This window comes from Vidua macroura, chromosome 6, assembly GCF_024509145.1.
Source record: "Vidua macroura isolate BioBank_ID:100142 chromosome 6, ASM2450914v1, whole genome shotgun sequence".
NCBI classification, from domain to species: Eukaryota; Metazoa; Chordata; class Aves; order Passeriformes; family Viduidae; genus Vidua; species Vidua macroura.
Window position 1 is genome coordinate 36,421,552 of NC_071576.1, and position 18,942 is coordinate 36,440,493.

General features: G+C 37.0%; 1 protein-coding gene across 1 annotated transcript in view; it reads right to left on the reverse strand.

Annotated features, from left to right (window-relative positions):
* The window catches only part of STARD9 (StAR related lipid transfer domain containing 9), a 97,374-nt gene that overhangs the window by 65,054 nt on the left and 13,378 nt on the right, over positions 1-18,942 (reverse strand). The window contains 1 exon segment of the mRNA XM_053980684.1: positions 18,040-18,156. Within this exon segment, the coding sequence (XP_053836659.1) occupies positions 18,040-18,156 (117 nt within the window).

The window sequence follows — 18,942 nt, forward strand, 5'->3', positions numbered from 1 at the left end:
AATAGCTACATAATCCAAACTCTACAGCATTTGACACTACATCAATATTGATTTAGCCCAGTCCAACTATATCTGTCATAATAAAGCTTTCTACACTGAAAAACATCTGACAATTTTTGGCTTTACTAATGAATACTTTAAGATTCACACACAGCATTTTGTGGTTTTGGGGTCTTTAAAACTAGATTAAAAACTTCACTAAGCATCCTTAGGGAAAGGAAGAAGACTGGAAGTGAATGCCTAGCTACACACAACTTGCAACACTGTCTACAAACCACTTAATGAGCAGATGAGAAACGAAGTGGTTTCATTTGTCTGTCCCAGGAACCTGGAACTACAGGTTTGAGTGCTGGGTTGGATGTTAGAGGTACAGATTTAATTTCTGCGCTGTGCATCTTCAACAACAGAACAGTAACATTGTCACTTAGACCAGTGCCAGAAATACCCCAGGAAGGAAAATTTTTCCTGAATGAATTCTGGGCCAGACCATTCAATAATGGAACCATAGGGGAAGCTAAAATCTTCAGCTTTTCAAAAGGTCTAACAAAGGCTAATGTCACAGCTGGAAGAAGCAACACAATATTCTCTACAGTCACACTGTTTTACTCCATGGCCAGATGTTTTAGACATCTCATTCCCCTGCCCCAGATATTACTTCATGCCAGAAATATAATGTAAGTTGTCACTTTAAATGCTGTGATACCATTGTTATCTGTGCCTGAATGACTACTGAAAAGAGATAGGAATTAAAAAAAGGCAGAGCAGTTAATTTTACTGATACTCTTAAAATGAGCAAAATAAGTACTGAAAGAGTTAAGTGGGTTTTTCTATACTGAATGATATCTCTCTTGCAATGAAGAGAGCAAGGAAGAAATGATGGATTATAATGAAGTTATAAATATCCTGCATTTTCTCCCACTGCCTCTAGCTCTTGGCTAAGATCCCAGGTCATTAGCAGATGTCTGTGATTCCATGTGAAAGGAAAGTAAAGAAAAACAACATAAAATTACCATTTTTTTTGTACAAGATAGCAGAGATAAATACCCATTCTCATCTGTGTCTCTGAAAATAACTGGTCCTTAATTTTGTGAGAAGACTGAGGATGGAGATGGAAAAACAATTCTTCCTTGACTTTATTCCCAGGAGGTAGAAGGAAAAAGTAGTAATTTAAATTTTTCAGTAATTCAGTAGGGGCTAGTAAGTGTTTGAAATACTCAGACAACAGCACAATGACACTATCAAGACAGATTTTTGCTTTTTTTCCCTTTGGCTGGAAATAGGTATTCTCTTTTCATATGTCATCTAGCTCAATTTGATATTTTTGCTATTAGATCACCAGCTCTTAAAATTACAACACTGGCAAAAAATTCTTAAGCCTATAAAATATACTTTCCTAGCAATCAGCTCATTTTTTCACCTTCATACAAGAGACCAAAAGAAAGTAAAAATTAAACAAAAGAGATGACAAGACATTGAAAATAGTTATTTTTATCAATAATTGTTTTTAAATGCCAGCAGAAATTCTACAAGGTATATTCTGTTTGTAAAACTATCAGTAATGGCTGCATTTCAATGGTATTCAAACCCAATATACTTCCCATCAGGCTTCTAGAACTAAATTTTCTGCATTTGGCATTATTTTATCTTGGGGGAACCTTGCAAGTGTTCATGGAACTCACTGGTGCTTGTTCTTAACTGTACCTCAGATTTCAGTTTTTTACAATCGCAATGATGAGACTGTTGGAACCAACCTGTAAGCTGATTCTACACTACATTATATACATATATTCTGTTTATAAATTGAGATATTAAACAAGTTGTAGCAGTATATTTTGTTAATAAAGCAATGCTCGTCATCTATTAAAAATATGTTTATGCTGTTACTGCACAAACCAGAAGCATTGGCACTTTACTGCAACAGTTTCTTGTTTAAAAGAAATTACGCCTCCATAACTGGGGAGATGAGAAAGTTTAAAGGACGCTTATTATAACTCACTGCAGCTGCCCCTAGTTTATTTCACACGAAGAAAAAAATAGTCCTAAGTCTGTTGCCTGAAACTAGGAGGATTTATCTGTTTTAAACATCAGAGAGATTTTTATTTCTGTGGCAGTTTTTAGAATATTTGCAGGGCTTATGGGTGCAGCATAAATTGGGTAGAAAAGTGGCAGGATGGCCAGGCCCAGAGAGCGGCGGTCAATGGAGTCACATACAGCTGGCAGCCGGTCACCAGTGGCGTTTTCCAGGGCTCAGTGCTGGGGCCAGCCCTGCTTGATATCTTCAACGACCTGCACGAGGGGACTGAGTGCACCTTCAGACAGTTCACAGATGAGGCTAATTTGGGTGGGAGTGTTGATCTGCTGGAGGGCAGGAAGGCTCTGCAGAGGGATCTGGACAGGCTGCATCGATGGACCAGGTCAGTTGTAGGAGGTTCAACAAAGTGCCAGATCCTATACAACCCACCCAAGCACTACAAGCTTGGGAAGAGTGGCTGGAAAGCTGCCCAGCAGAAAAGGACCTGAGGGTGCTGACTGACACTGGCTGAACACAAGCCAGTATGGGCCCAAGAAGACCAAAGGCATCCTGGCGTGTGTCAGCAATACTGTGGCCAGCAGGACCAGGGCAGATTGTTCCCCTGTACTTTGCACTGGTGAGGCCACGCCTCAAACCCTGCGCCCAGTTTTGGGCCCCTCGCTACAATATGGACATTGAGGTGCTGGAGTGGGTCCAGAGAAGGGCAGTGGAGCTGGTGAAAGGTCTGGAGTATGTGTCTTATGATCAGTGGGTGAGGAAGCTGAAGCTGTTTAGCCTGGAAAAAAGGAGGCTCGGGAAATCTTGTCGATCTGAACAACTACATGAAAGGAGGTTGTGGTGAGGTGTGGGTGAACCTCTTCTCCTAGGTAACAACTGACAGGATGAGAAGAACAGCCTCAAGATGTGTCAGGGAAAGTTTGGATTGGATATCAGGAAAATTTCCTTCACTGAAAAGGTTGCCCAGGGAAGCTGTGGAGTCACCATCCCTGGAAGTGTTCAAAAGATTTGTGGATGTGGCAACTGGGGACATGGCCTAGTGATGAACAAGGTGGTGCTACATTAAAAGTTGGACTTAATCATCTTAAGAGGTCTTTTCCAACCCTAGTAATTCTGTAGAATAGCTTGGACTTTTAAAGCTCCTCTTCTCCACCCATTCCGCAATAAGCAGGGAACAGTGACATTTCCACTGAGTAAACTCCTTTACAGCAGTGGGACTAATTTTATGCCTGTCTCTTGAAACACCTACCTGACAGGTCTGAACTAAAAGTGCAGCTGATGTCCACAAAAAGTATGTGAAGGAAAAATCTACACACTTTTATGAATTCAGATATGACATCAATGTATATTGAGAAGATCAAGAATCACCAGTCAAATTCCCAGAAGCAAGTTTCTTGACTGTGATTCAGCTCTTCAAATAGTCTTGCAATATTAAATACTTATATTTGGTTTCTTATAGTGCAAAAAAAAAGAGAATGTTTTCCATGGTATGTCCCACAACTTTAAAAAGAAATAAAAAATTATATGGAGCTGTATAAAATACTATGGAAAGAAAGTGGTTTCTAAATTTGTATGAGTTTTAGCAGTTTCCAGGAGAATCCAAACAATGGGAGGTAATTTAAGGTGACTAATGGGTTCATAGAGAGAGGTTTTGGCATCCTATTCTCAACAATATATTAAGAATGAAGTTTGACAGGCTAGTGGTTCAGTAAATTGTTATTTCTTGCTCTTTTGCAAGGTCATTGGAGCTCTATTCACTTCCAATTTACGAGGACTGCGTATTAACAGCCAAAGCTCCCTTGAAGAGCCACGGCTCACCTAACTAGAAATGTTACATTTAAAAAAGTGCAGAGTATCAGTTTCTTTTATTTCAACTCTCCTAGTGACAGAAATTACTCAGGCTGGACAGAACCAGTGCTTTATACTGTCATTCTCTTCCCTGCTCACTTCATACCACACCAGCCTCAAAACTGGGCAAGGCATTCTATGAAGATGGTTCAATAGTTCATACTATACTTTGTTTAACTATCATAAGGCAAAAAGCAAGATGGTTCACACCACCTGTAAAACTTCTAAAAAGTATATGTAAAATACAGAAGAAACCAACTATCCCAATACTCCCACAGAGCAAAAGATAACACCATGTATTTTCAAAATTTAAAAGATGCAGATCTTCTAAAAAATCAGTAAACCCCCCCCAGGCATCAGAACCAGGGAATCTCCATGTCCCAATTAAGGTCACATACTTGTGTGTCATTACAAGCCTAGTAATAACCAGATCATTGGTATTACCAAGATGAACAAAGACCCTTTGGCAAACTGTCAAAAAGAAAAAAAATTCATAGTATCATGGCAAGGCACTGCCTGTGAAGAAAACACTGGAGTTATCCTCTCAGATATTATGTTTTCTGGGTAAAAAAAAAAAAAATAACCCAAACTTTTAAAATATTCAGAGGAACATATCTGATTGTATAAGAAAACCAGAATTTTTTCCCCTAACTAATAAAACACATGAAAAGTTGTGATACAGAAAAGTGAGAGAGAATGAAGAAATTTCATCATCATTGAAAGCTCTTGAAGATGCATTGAATATTATTCCTTTACAAATTAAGAGTTTATGCTATGCAGCATATTAAAATGGGCAAGAAATGAACAAGCAATGAGCAGAGGCAGATAGCTAGATATTCAGAAAACATATTTACAAAGGAATGAAATGCAGGACATTAATGCATTTGCAGGATTTAACTAGCTGGAGGTTGCTTCTACATATTCTTTTCAGCTTATTGGTACAATAGCCTATAATAAGGTATAAATTTTGTCACTTATGGTTGCAACTTAGTTGTCGGTTCTATCCCAACATACATTTAGTGTTTTGAACATTTGCTAAATCGATAAATTTTAAATACATGTCTCAGCTCTTTTTTAATACAAGTGTCTTATTACAATAAACTGATTCAGAAAAAAACAGATTCACATAAAGCCTCAGGATGTTCTCAAATATGCCAACCTATTAATCTATATTTCTACTTACACTACTTTCTCTTTTAGATAGAGAACAGTCACATTCAGCTAGAAATTCAGATACTAGAGAATATTGTTACTGCTTCAGAAGACTATTGAATATAATGACCCCATGTTAAAGTTAGTTAGTGATTTCCAAACAGTTGTGCTGTTTAAGATGACCATCCATCTCCCTGGGATTTTGGTGCAGACTCTCTCTTTTCAGTGTAATGACTTCAGCAGAAGCATTGGGTGTTTCTTACATTCAAGATCTCTATACTCTGCTCTCACAGCAAAAGAAGGCCACAGGATCTGCAAATTCTTTAAAAATGGCTGCCTGCTTTGATCAAAGCTGCTCAAACTGGTCAAAGTAGCACAGCACACTGTACAATTTAAAACATTTCACTTCTAACATTTATTTTTTTATTAGTCCTTCAATAACTTTGAAAAAATCAAAGCCTGACTTGAAAAGAATTTTTAAAAGTTAAAGATTTTTAATAGTTTTATAATATTATTCTATGTGTAAGATTGTTTCCTCTATTTCTGTTATCAAATAATTTCTTTCCCCAAGTCCTTTTCCTCATTTTTAGAAATTAATCTGTTAACCAGAGTCTGACTGCAAGAAAGTCAGACTCTGAGATTCTTTCCCAACTGTATCAACCCACAACTCTTCAGTCAGCTCCCATCAGCAGCAATTTAAAAATATGCCCAGCCCATATGGCACAGAACAGCCCATGTTCAGACTATCAAGAACTCTCAGCCTCCAAGGCAGAGTGGCCACATGAAAACTGCCAGACAGGAATGATCCTGGTCTCTGCCAGTTCCTGGGCTGTGCCTACAAATCATTGCAAGAAGTACCAGCTACCCAGGTCAAACAGCACCAGCACCCACTCTAATAGTTTAGCACTATGGATGACCAAGCAGTGCTCATGGAATATTCCCTGGCCTCAAGTGGGGCCTGTACAGATACAGCTTCAGTTTGCTATAAGGAAAAAGAAATAAAATCAACCCTTAGCTGATAAAATGAGGGGCAAAAGATGACCTTCTAATCAGGATGAACTTTGAGTCTCTTTTGCTTCCTCTTTCAACTCAACATGCCAATGAAATTCAGTTGCAGAAAGCCTCTTGCATTCATAATAAATGGAACAGAAAAAGATTACATTCCATATATTGTAATAAGCAACAAATTTATGCAAATGACACACAGTAGGAAGCGAGACAATAAAAGCATTGTGGTGTACTGAGCACAGTCAGACACGCAGAAATGATGTAAAGGAAAACATGAATAGCTGAAAGCAAGTTTCTGCAATCCCCCAAAATCTTTATGTTTTCAGACTAAATGTATCTTCAAGACATTGACAATTCTTTTGAGTTTCTGCTGAATTTAAGTTAAAAATATAAAAGCTACCTGAGCCCAGGTTTTAAATTATCTTATTTTCCACTCATAAAAATCAAAACAGTTGCTAATTTTCTGAATATGAATTGGAAATTCAGTTTCAATTTCTTGGTTTAGAGCTGTTTAGAGCTATAAGACACATTAAAAATAACAAAGAGATATAGCAGGGTTAGCTGTCAAAAAAACCCCAAACAATCGAAAAAGAACAAATAACAGCCTCAAGTTGTGGACTAGAGCATTTCACAATCATTAGAGAAATGAGATTAATTTTGGCTTTAAAATTATAACTGGCTCCACCAAACCCTTTCACTTGATTGGAATTTGAATTCAAAAAACCACCATTGCTTCAATGATAAATTCCTATCAACTCTCTCTCTAAATCTTTAACACAATTCAATCTTTTCTCCTGCTTCAAAACAGCTATGAGAAATGCTCTTCCTTCTAATAAAAAATAATTTAAAAAAAAAGAAGAAAAATCATAAAAAAGACAAAAGTAAGTAGGTTTCAGACCTTGCTTAAGTAATGAAAAGGAGACTAACTCCAGAGAGTCATACATTTCAAAGCAGAACTTGTGTTCTGTTAGGAAACAGATTACAACATGCCTCAATAAGAAATAAATATTTGTCAGTCATGAACTACACTGGCCATTACTTCCAGTCATTAAGAAACAGGATGCAAATAAGAGCATCAAAATAAGAGAGACTGAGGAAAAAAATGGCTTTAGAGCACTTACTAAAGCAGCATGATGACTTCATGCATGGCATGCATGATGTAGGGTAACCTCAGTCATCCACCTTCACCAACAGCGTTGCCCTGCACAGGGAGGTCCTGCAGATGGTGCGTGACAGGCAGGTACAGCTCCAAAGCCCAAGTGAAGCAAGCCCCAGCATGTGCACCACAATGCCCACAGCTAAAGGAGCCCTTTCCTATTCTGCAGATGGAGCTCTCATAGATGCACCTCTCCTGCCCCAAAAGGGAGACAGGGAGACACCACAGCTCTCAGGGACATGATGCAAGCAAGCTTTTTGATCATTCTTTCAAGGACTCAGGTTACCATCGGTTGTGTGGCAAAGTGATTATTGTGGTCTTTACTGTCCTGGTCATAGACTGTCCCAATAGGATGCACTTCAAAAGACTATGAATCATTGCTTAGAGGTTTTTGACTTCTAAAATCCATCAGGAAATCTCATTTTTTCACACTGAGCATTACAACACATATTACCCATGAACCTTTCAACAACAACAGTAAAAAGTTTCTTTATTTCTAAATCTACAAGCAGTTGCTCGAATTCACTTTCTGCTATCATAAAGACACAGTCAGCAAAATCCAACACAAGATAAAACATGTCTCCCTTTGTTCTGTTTCTCTGCAAAGCAATTGGCTTTTTCATGGATGATGCAATACTGAAGCCCAGTTTAAATGTTATATGAGAGATCTTTTACTAAAATCAAAATCTAGACAAAACTTGCAGAACATTTATGGATTAATAAAATTTGAGCTACCAAAAAGCGTAAAGCAGTCTTGCACCAGTAATTTGGGCTCTCCCACTTAGTCATATTCCAAATGAAACAAAATGCAGAGATGTGGACAGTTCTCCAAAATTACATGTGAAACTGACAAATATAAACTTCCCTGAAAGTATGCCTACTTTGCATTGAATAAAAAATTCCCTACCATTTTCTCTTTCCAGTTTTCCAATGCTAACTAGAGAAGGCTTTCCTTACCCACCTTTTTCTATGAAATCCTAATAAAATAAAAATCCATAAATATAAAAAATTAGACAACTTTAATTAATTCTGGTCTGGATCCTCACACTTTGTTAGATTAATTTTTCAGACCTGGTGTTTTATTTGTAGGTCTGTCACATAGGGTGGGATGAGGTGAGTACTCTTTAGAGAGACTTGGCTCTTCATAAGAAAACCCACCAACAATACCATAAAAGCACTATTGATGACACAATCCATGTACACACACTTAAGCACATATGTGTGTGCAGGAAAGGGATGGCTGAAAATGGAAAACACTTGCAATAACAGTAGAAGAGAAGATGAGATCTATTTTAACATTATTAGGAGTAATTTTGAAAGCAATCAATCCTTACAGGCACACATAAGAAAATCCCAATCAATTGAGGAAAGTATCTGTTGCCATTCAGCATCTCAGGAATGAGACCCATCCAGCAAAGACTGATTCAAATGGTCCACTCCAAAACTTATCAATCAACTAATTCATGTGGCAGTGATGTAGTTTGGTAAGACATTCCTCAAAATACATTTGTGAATCTAAAATACAGAACATCAGCTCCCCTCCTTCAGATGAGAATGTCCTAACATTGTAACACTGAAGTTATAGAGAGTGAGAACTTCCCCATGCTGGTGTGTGCATCTGAGGGTAAGGAAACCTAAACTGACACTCAGAACTTTGATTTTGATGTGCTGAGACTACATGTAAATGTTGCTAGGCTGAATTAATTTTATTCATCTTCAGTCTCTCTTACACAATATAAAGGAACTGCCATCAGAAACTACTTTGTCAGAAAAGCCACAACTGAATGGAGATGTTAATTTTGCTTTTCACGTACAAGTTCTCAAGGGCAGGCTTTTTTGTTGATTAAAAATGAAGCTGAATAGGGCGTCAACATGCAGGTGCTCAGATACAACCAAAATTCATTCAGTTTGTGTTCAAGGCCACACACACACATCTCCCTGAGGCATAGCATCTTAGTTAACAGAAAAATCTAAAAGCCAGCTACTATTGAAGATAAATGAAGTGAGCACAAATTTACAAAAAAGGGAAGGGCTGCTTTTTGCTATAATATAAAGGAACAACTGCTGATCATACCAGACACTTCAATAAACAGCGAAACTGGACACATGCATATTGTTTATCAGACTTCAGCTACTTATGCATGCAAGTCCAATCTCATGCCTCCAACATGTCAGAAACATGGCTCATTTTCAGAGATAAACAAATAAGCTGTGTGGAACTCGATCACAGCTGTTGCAATAAACATATCTCACTATTCAATGCTAGCACAGTCCTGCCCAACAAAACCTTTCAGAAGGAAGCTGCCCACTAAAAGAAAATAAAATCTCGCCACCCAGAGAATAAAATCTCCAAAGCTGGAGGACCAGTCTCCCAGGAAAGTCTATCAACATCCTTCTATCCAGTGATTTCAGAACTTACAGACCTACATGATCTTAGAGACTTAGCTGAAGTTCTGCCTAATTTTCCAGTAATTTCAGCTCCCAAAAGACAAGTTTAACCAAAGTTATTCATATAGCACTGATAAGATTGGAGAAAAAACACCCCAAGTTAAAGACTAATCTTGGATCAATCTGCAACTTTGGAAGTACCACGAATATGACCTTCCCTTCTGTGAGTGTCACGCTGTGAAAATTCTTACAGATGAACAAGGGAACCTGCTTGCAAAACAGAAAGAGTTTAGAATAGTCCTTAGATTAAAAGAAGGGGGGAAAAGCCACTATTTTATGAACATGGAGGAAAAACTATGGTGTGATTACATAGAGGAATTTAAACTGTGAATGTCCATCTGCAAGTAAGAAAGAACAATCAACATCCACATACAGCTTAACTATATAGAAGATTTTTTTTCTTAAAAACATCTGTATCTCACATCTTAACCACAGTTAATTTAAAAAGAAAAAAATCATCTATCCAAATAAGTGTATTTTGCAGGTGACTTCAGAAAGTTTGCAGATCATTATACAAGTTCTTGGTTTTACTTGTAATACACGCAAGAATCACAAGATTTGTAAAAGTAATTCAGACGGCGAATGTGCAGGCTCACTGCAAACATGTACAACACCTCACAACCCAAAAAACTTGACTATTTTTTACTTTTAAGTTGCTGAAGGTACTTACAGATCCTTTCATTATTATTTAGTGAGTTATACTGAGTGCCTAATGTAAAGAATGTGCTCTGTGTATCTAGTAAGCAATGGTCAGTGCCTAGCAGGGAAACAATCAGTGAGCATGAGCATTAGCAGATGGAACAGTCAGAAAATGTCTAATTTCATTGTTTGTTAAACAGTTTACTGATTTCCCTCAGCTTAATCCTTTCCTGTGTACTCCTGTTTCAGCTTCATATTTGAAATGTATCTGCATCAGGCTACAGTGGCCTATGAGTATGTACAGCTATATAACTATTTCTAGCAATTAATTCAATGCCTCAATAAATTGAAAATCAACTTGATTCTTTTTGTCTTTCAACAAAGCCTGCTTTGAAGTTTGCAATTATTCACAATAATGCCCAGAGAAGTTTTCAGCAAAGAAGTCTTGGTATAGTCAGAAAGAATGACCTTATTTGATCACAAACTGAACACAGCAGCTGTGCTGCTGGCAGAAGATCTATAACATGCACTCATGGTGGCTTCCCTGCCTCCATCATAATCTGCTATATACTGACCCAATTATTGCACAAAAAGCCTTTTTCTTATAGCACACTCTCCTTTTCACTTCTGTTTCACTCTGGATTGAAGGAAAAAAAAATCTTGCGGATGGAATGCTTACTGCTTTTCAAATATTTCGTGCGAAAATGCCATTTACACCCACAGCTGCTGCTGCCGTCTCTTTCTCCCTTCTTTTACAAGGAGGGGGAGAGGACAGAGAGAAAAAAACCTGAATAATTTTTCAAGATATTTAAATTAGAAGTTCATTGTATTATATTTTTTATAATTAAGCTCATGTGACAGATGACAGATTTTGATTTTGTCCTGATAATTGACAAAGACAATTTAAAACTTGCAGGGAATGCACAGAGGCACGGAAGTGTCACAAACTCAGCTTAGAGAGGAATGGTCTTCCAGGTAAAGTTTTTCAGCACATGACTTTGCTTGCATTTTAGAAAAAAAAAAGAAAGGAATACAGTGACTTATTTTGATGAAGAGTTGGAAAGTATGTTGCAATATTTTCCTTCCAAACAATGCTGTTGTGTAACTTTTCTAAGCTTTTGCAGTTAAACATGTAAAACAAGTAAACAAATCCCTTGGGGGAAAAAAACCAAAAACCCTAGTGCTATATTGGAAACTTTGCATCCTAAACATCTGTTTCTTTATTCACTTTTCAGTTATGCTCCGCCAAGCAACTAAAAAAAAGCCTGTCAGCCCCTTTCCCCAACTACTTTTTGTAGCTGGAAATAGTATAAAACCCAGCTATGCTGCAAAGCCAGACATGATGGAAAGAACTTAGGATACTTTTTAAACAAATAAGAAATGAAATAAAACTCTTCACAGGGCTGTTCTATCACATGAGCCATCAGTAATCCCCATTTCTGCCTTCAGAGCAAAGAATATTTTTTCCAATGAATGTATTTATAAACAAAGACAGACATAATTAGATCATGTGTTTGAAGAGAAAGGATCTCTTCCTGGCTACGCATGTGGAATGGACAGACAGGCAAAGAGAGCCTGTGTTACTTGGCTATATAAAGTTTAGAAATAAACAACCTTTAACTGAACATGTCTTGCTTTTGAACAATCTTGTAAAATCCTCAGTGGCTCAAATGCACAGTGGAAGTGCACCAAAAACCGGATCATAGTTATTCTTTCACTTACATTAGTAAACCAGTGCTGAAGAATACGAAGGTGTAGGGTAAGAAGGCCAAGAAATTACAAGCAGTTACTAGATTTGCAATAAGATTTGTTTTTATCCTCTTACTGCTTTCTTACTGTAACACCATCCTGATTTATTAAGGTAATACTTCCTCACATGTGACACATCACAAAGCAACCCCTACATACAGGGAAATCCATAACAAAATCTTGAAAAGAATACTTTTTTTTTCTTTGATAGGCAGATAGTTCTCTTCAAAAAAGACAATGTATTCTTTCAGGGAAAAATATGCAAGAGTATGTAATCACTTTCATTTAACATGAAAGTGCTCTGTGCACTCTTATGTTTCTTAGACATATTGTTTGGCCACAGCCTTTTTGGTCAAGGGCTTTTATGCATATATGTTAGAACGGCCATTGAGAGTCACAGTATTACTGAGAATGATAATATTCAGAGAGACACTGAAGGAATATTCACACCAGCATAACCCCAATATTTTGTGTCAAACCAAAATAACACACTTATCAGGTCAAGCCCAGAAGTGTAAAGTTCTTTGACTGATATGAATATAATTCATTTAATTCTTAAGGAAGCCTGAGGAAAAAATTCTAAAGTCTAAATTATTATTTCCCTTATTAACACTATAATCTCCATTAAACTATTACACTAAGGTATGAAAAACTAAGCTACAGAAAGCATTTCAAGAAAACCCATTCGGAGTTTTGGATCCCACTGAAATCAGTGCTGGTTGGGAACGTAACCTTTTCTGGATTTCATTATATCTGCTGTTCAAAGCCTATTAGTCATGGAACATACTGCTGTTATCAAAAGGAACAGATTGCCCACATCAGCTGTCTGTGGCAGCTCTGTGTGTAAATACCTGCTGGCACATCCTGTGGGTCAGGCTGCCCACCCCGGGTACTGAGTGAGCACAATACCCGGATGGGAAGCGTGGCTGCAGGGGAGCTGAGGACTGAAGCTACAAGAATACTTAATGCTTGCATGTGTTCCTGTGTTTCTTACTCTTCTGCAAAATACCCTTATGATTTTGCCTAACTGTGCTTGCTGAAACTTTTTTTTTTCTCCTCAAGCTGAAATATATGTTTTCATCAGTAGGATTTAAATGAGCTCTTATGTAATTGTTGCAACATTTTTTAACATTCTCCTCTGTTTAGTGGAGCTAAAACAGATTTGGAGAAACACTCACTAAGAGCTATTTTAGGTTTTGCAAGGGAAGCTCAAAAGATTGAATGCCAGACAAAAATTTGAGTAAGTTTAAACTTAGAGGTTTGTTTCTGAGACAACTGTAAATGTCTTACAGCACTTCTTTAATAACTATCACATTCAACCAGCAAAAAGAATCAGCAAGCCTGAGTCTACCTGTAAGAATAAAAATTATAACCCCAAAAAACATTAAAATAACATCATCACACAGCATTTTCGCTGCAAAATGAAAATATGTCATGAATCTCTAGGAAAGGCTAGCCCCATAATTATATAATGGCCAAAGAGTGATGGATTTCCAAGATGGTCTTTGGAAAACAATCCTGAACTACACACAGGTTCCTGAAGATATTTGGGGAGGAAGGGAGTGGGAAGGAAGTAATAATCACACAAAATTCCCCCCTTTACTAAAGAAGATTTTGTACCAAATCAAAATCACTTCCCAAAAAAACCTTAGTACAAGGATATGGGGAGACACAACAAAACTACTTCATAGTTTGGAAGTGGTAAAGCACAGGTGCAGACAATCAGCATTTTCCCTCTCTGAGACTCAACCAATTCTGCATCAACCTGTGACAGAGGAAATCTGCACTTTGTCTCAAAAATTGCAGGAAAAGGAGCATCACCTCAAGTATAACACACTTTTGTGGGTTTGGGTGTTTTGTTGTTTTTGTGATTTTGTTTGTTTTCTTGATTTTTTGTTGTTGTTGTTTGTTTTGTTTTCTCTTTTGAATTTGGTATTTCTGTGGGCTGTTTTTTAGGACTATAACTGTATCTGGACAGCAATGTTTTGGAAAACCATTCACTCTTTTACAGACATTGAAAATGCACGTAACAAATTGCAGAGTTAAGATCAGAAAACCATGCGCGACCTTTTTCTCTTAAATGCCTATAATATTTTATAATTTCCTTTTGTTTCTCACTTCATACTTAGCACATCAAATATTCCATCCATTTCCTTAATCCATATTTGTTTGTTACCTATTCTGGTAACAAATAAATATGGATTCTGGTCCCACATAATTTCTTAATCTTCCTTCCTTTCTCTCTGGGCTGAAACCCTGGTGCCTGGTTCATCTCTCCCTGTTTAGAAGGATTTAGCAGATCTGTTTCCTTTCCCTCTTCCTTTGGTGGCTGATAGGTCTGGTTGATTTAGCCAATAAGACTGCCCTTATGGTGTTTCTTGATTTCTCTACTCTGTTTATACATCAAAAAATCCACTTAGGAAAAAAAATTGTCTTTCAAATAAGAAGGCAGATTTGCTCATCTGTGAAAGAGGATGAAAACCTCAGCTCAGTATCAACACAAAGTATTCAAATTCCCAATGAGAAAACAAAGGCAACAGGCCCAAGGATCTCCCAAGTGTGGCTACCTAAAAAACACAGGTCACATTGTAAAATTCAGCTTATTTGGAAAATGAAATAATGCTTGTATAGTTGACCTATTCAAAAATCTTCTATTTTGTGAAGAATTTATGCAACTTCTAAAGGAAGTCTAAGATTTCAGGCCACTTATACTGAACTACTAAATGGAGATTATAAGTTACAGGATGATCATTAGAAAAACTATATAACTTCACCACAGGAGAGAAATAAAGAAACCAGAACTCTGGCTCATATCTAGTTCCTCAAATGTTTCAAATGAGAGAATAACCATAAATAAGAGTAGACTATCCATGGGTTCCTGAAGCCATCTTCCAAAACCAAACACTATCCAACAGGTTCCATCTGTTAAGAAGCCTGTTTCCCAGACACCAGCAGTGATGGGTTGTTCTTCCAGTAGTCAAAATCAGCTTTGTTTTTAATTTAGCAAACTTTCATCTTTTTAGAGACAGAAAGTGGCTTACATTATTTCTGTAATGCTAGTCAAGGAAGCTCATATATATATATATATATATATCATGATACAAGAATTACTTTTTAAATTCAGCCTTTAAAAAAAATGGATATAATAACACTTAAAAATAATTTATGTTTTTGACTTTTTTGTCCAGCTTTTTTCAGGGAAAAGCACTTCTGGTTTCACTGCTATTAAAAAATGAAAGTAAAGGCATATAATCTGTCACATGACCATTACAGATTTTACCATATTGGTCCAATTCCTCCTCAGTTTATTGTAGTGCAAGGTCTGCTTTTCCCAAATTAAAATAAAAATACTTTCCCTACTTTTTTTTTTTTTTTTTTTTTTTTTAATACTAACACAAATGTATTGGGAAAAACATACAAGATGGGAAACATGTAGTTCCCTTTTCGAAAATGCAAATCAAGTACAGGTACAGGCAGAAAAAGAATGGTCTTTATTAACAGAACAAGAAATCCAAACTCATCTTCCAAACATTTGAAAGTACTTAAACATGTGTGGCTTAAGCCTCTTACAAATGCCTTTGATCAAAGTATATAGGGCATAAAACTTACTGTGTGTACACATCTTTGAAATGCAAGAGACAGGAACCTGAAGTATACAATGTTAACATTTGGAAGAAACTGTAAGAAGTATTCAGAGAAGGAGAGTTGTATCTTTAAAATCCTGCTTAAAACACTAGGATTTGCAGCCCTCCCACTATTGTTACACTGTCACAGCATCCTTAACTGAAGAAATTGTTAGGACTTGATTTTTATACATCCATCTACTGGGGGGGGGGTGGGGGGTGGGGAAGTAGTTTCCTAAAAGACAGCATTCTACAAAAACTAATCTCAAGACAGATACTTTTGTCTACTTTTCATCCTCAACCAAGACACCAATCACATATGATAACAGTTGGCAGGACATCTTCAAGGAAAAAGTAATCCAAGGTCAGCTCATGAAAGAAAGCTTTTACAGGATGACAGTGGTACTGAACCTCCTTTGGCTGCTGATAACATCGCTGTTGTCAGCTCAGCACTGAAGCAATGATTCCAAACGTGGCATCAGTACAATAAATTCGTTCATGCAGTGTAAGAGGGCAGAAAAATGCCCAAAAGCATGGCAAGATTGCAGTATTCCAGAAGCCTCTTCTCAAGGACACTTCAAGTACATTTTACTGGTTCTACAATCACAAAGACAGGAGAAAAGCCCAAGAAATTCCCTCATGGCTCCAGGCCTTTCAAAACACCAGTCCATCTTCTGACTTTCCTTATCTCATGCAAGACATCTGTCCAAGGCTCAGTAACCCAGCAGTTCCACAGAGCAGACCTGGATGTCCTTTCAGTCAGCATCAGGCACAAGTAAAGGAACTACTGCCCATTTCTCAATTTTCTATGGCCCAGGAGTTCATGTTTCCCCCTCACAGTTTTTGTCAGATAAAACTGTATTACAAGATAATACAGAGGTCTCCACAGCATCTGAAACAACTACTCAACCCCAGCAAGGAAAATCACTTTTTATATTACATTTTACATTCTTCTTCAGTCACACTTGTATTTAAGAACAACAAAAACAAAAATTTACATTTGAAGTCAATATTTGTATTTTCCATTTGGCAGTTCTGATAATTTCTCTCACAGAATAGACCTAAAACTAACTTGGCAGGCAGGATTTATCAGCATTTCATCTGCTAAACCATTCCAGCTAGAAAGCCAACTATATTGTCAACAGTTTTAAGAAGCAAGCTTCTACTTGTATTATGTGACAAACTCACAACAAACACAAAATCAGAACTAACAAGAAGATATAAGTGGGACTGGGGGGAACCCAAACAAATCAACATTTAAAGATTTGGTTTTTGTAATCCCTAAAATAGAAGTTTATCTAGTGCCAAGTACTTCAGAAAGACCATTTTCTTTTTTAAACCCTAATGACACTTCCTAAGCTCACAACGCATCTTCCAAACTACTGTACCAGGAAGGAAAAAAAGCACAGTCAAGAATTTCACCTACAGTTATGGTAATTTCCAAATGTGACAGTTTTTCAAATATTGACTCCCAAAAGTAAAAACAGTCCTGTGCTCATCACTACCAGAAATACAAATTTTACAGGACTAACTCAGTCTTAAATGATAATTTCTGTGAAAAACAACATAATTATACAGATCAAAATTTAGGAACAGTTGTACTGACAAGAGAGAGAAATTAAATTTGTATAATTTGGAAGACAGAACAGCAGTAAAACCTGATTTCAATGCCAAAACACATACACTTATATAATGAAATATTTCGATAGCTTTGCTGTGCACTGTATTTATTTGTAGAATCAATAATTCCTTGTTTATTAATAGAGTTGCAATAACATAATATTTTAATACCAAATCCTTCAATCTTCTTTTTTAATCAACAAATTTGTCTTGGTTTGGAAAGACAGGTGTCTGCTAAGGAAGGCAGGAGCCTAGGACATAAATTCTGGTTCTGAAGACAGAAGGAGTCTCCACTAGTTACAAAAGACTTCTGATGCTTTACCAAAGAAAATATCTCTGAACAATAAGGTGTAAGTAAAATTTTCAACCATTAAAAATGTGATTACTTCAATGTTGAGCCTCTTAAAAGAATCACCTCAACACTCCTATGTTCTTTCAGAGCTTTCTCCGTCTAGATCATGACACCTACTCCTGAAAAATTTCTTGTTTCTAAGCTAAAGTCCTCAGATCATCACCATTAAGGATCACTGCCAAATGTAACATATCAAAGGAAAGTGTGCATTGGTTGACAAACAAGGGTATTGCATTCCTACTGTGCCTGTTTCAGACAGAAGGACTGAGTGCTGTGGTATTACAAACAAAATAAGAAAAAGATAGGGGCAGAATAGAAAAGGACATCTTATGTATTCTACATCTCAATATCTTCCTGAAGATGTGGTTATGAAGGACAAAATGGGATGGGAATATGGACATGAAGCATCACTCACCACTTCCTGAGATGCATACTTTGGATCTTCAGGATCAACTGACCAGTAGCAGTAATCAAAGCTGAAGGCCACAGTTTTTTCTCTTGAGTCCCAGCTGCTATCAAATCTACTGTCAACCTGTCAATAAAAGGAAAAAGACAGAAAGACCAAGTCACTCTGAAGCTGACCCAAAAAAAGCATTTTCCAAGTTAATGGGAAGTTTATCTAGGATCCGTCTTATGGAAAAGGAATGGCAAAGAGTTAAACCTCTTTATTCAATTTTCTTTGGTGCTTAGAGTGAGGTGGAGACACCCATGACAAACCTGCTAGAGCATTTTTACTGAAGGGTTCATTTACTACAGCTAAGGTTCCCCAAGACACATACAATAGACATAATTCAGCTAATCTTCATAAATTCTATGTATTGGCAGGAAAGCTTTATAAACCTTTTGATATTTCTCTGAAGTTCTTCTGTTTCACAGAGAACCACATGACAGAAATGAGGCCCCAGGTGATAAGAAAACTATTTTCCCACTGCATAGTTAAATATGCAGGTTTCTTCCCCAGTTTCCCCTTTGCTTTGTCACAGTTGCAAGCTAATGCTTCTGTCACTGGGACTGCACAATCCAAACTTAACCTTTATGGGCTACTAACAATGACAGTGAAGCCTTTCCACCACAACAGTCAGCAATTATTGAAATTCAAGGAATTGTATAAATCTTTCCATATAATCTTGCCCAAGTGATTGATTATAAAACAGATAAGCTTATAAACACTCAAAGGAGGAGAGTAATAAGTCAAAACATGATACAAAATTAACACCATATACATGTAATTTTGATCTAATTGGTACCTTTGTTATAGCCTCAACATTCACACTAACTTAAGCAGAAAAAAACATGCAGGCTCCAGAGCTCTCAAGGA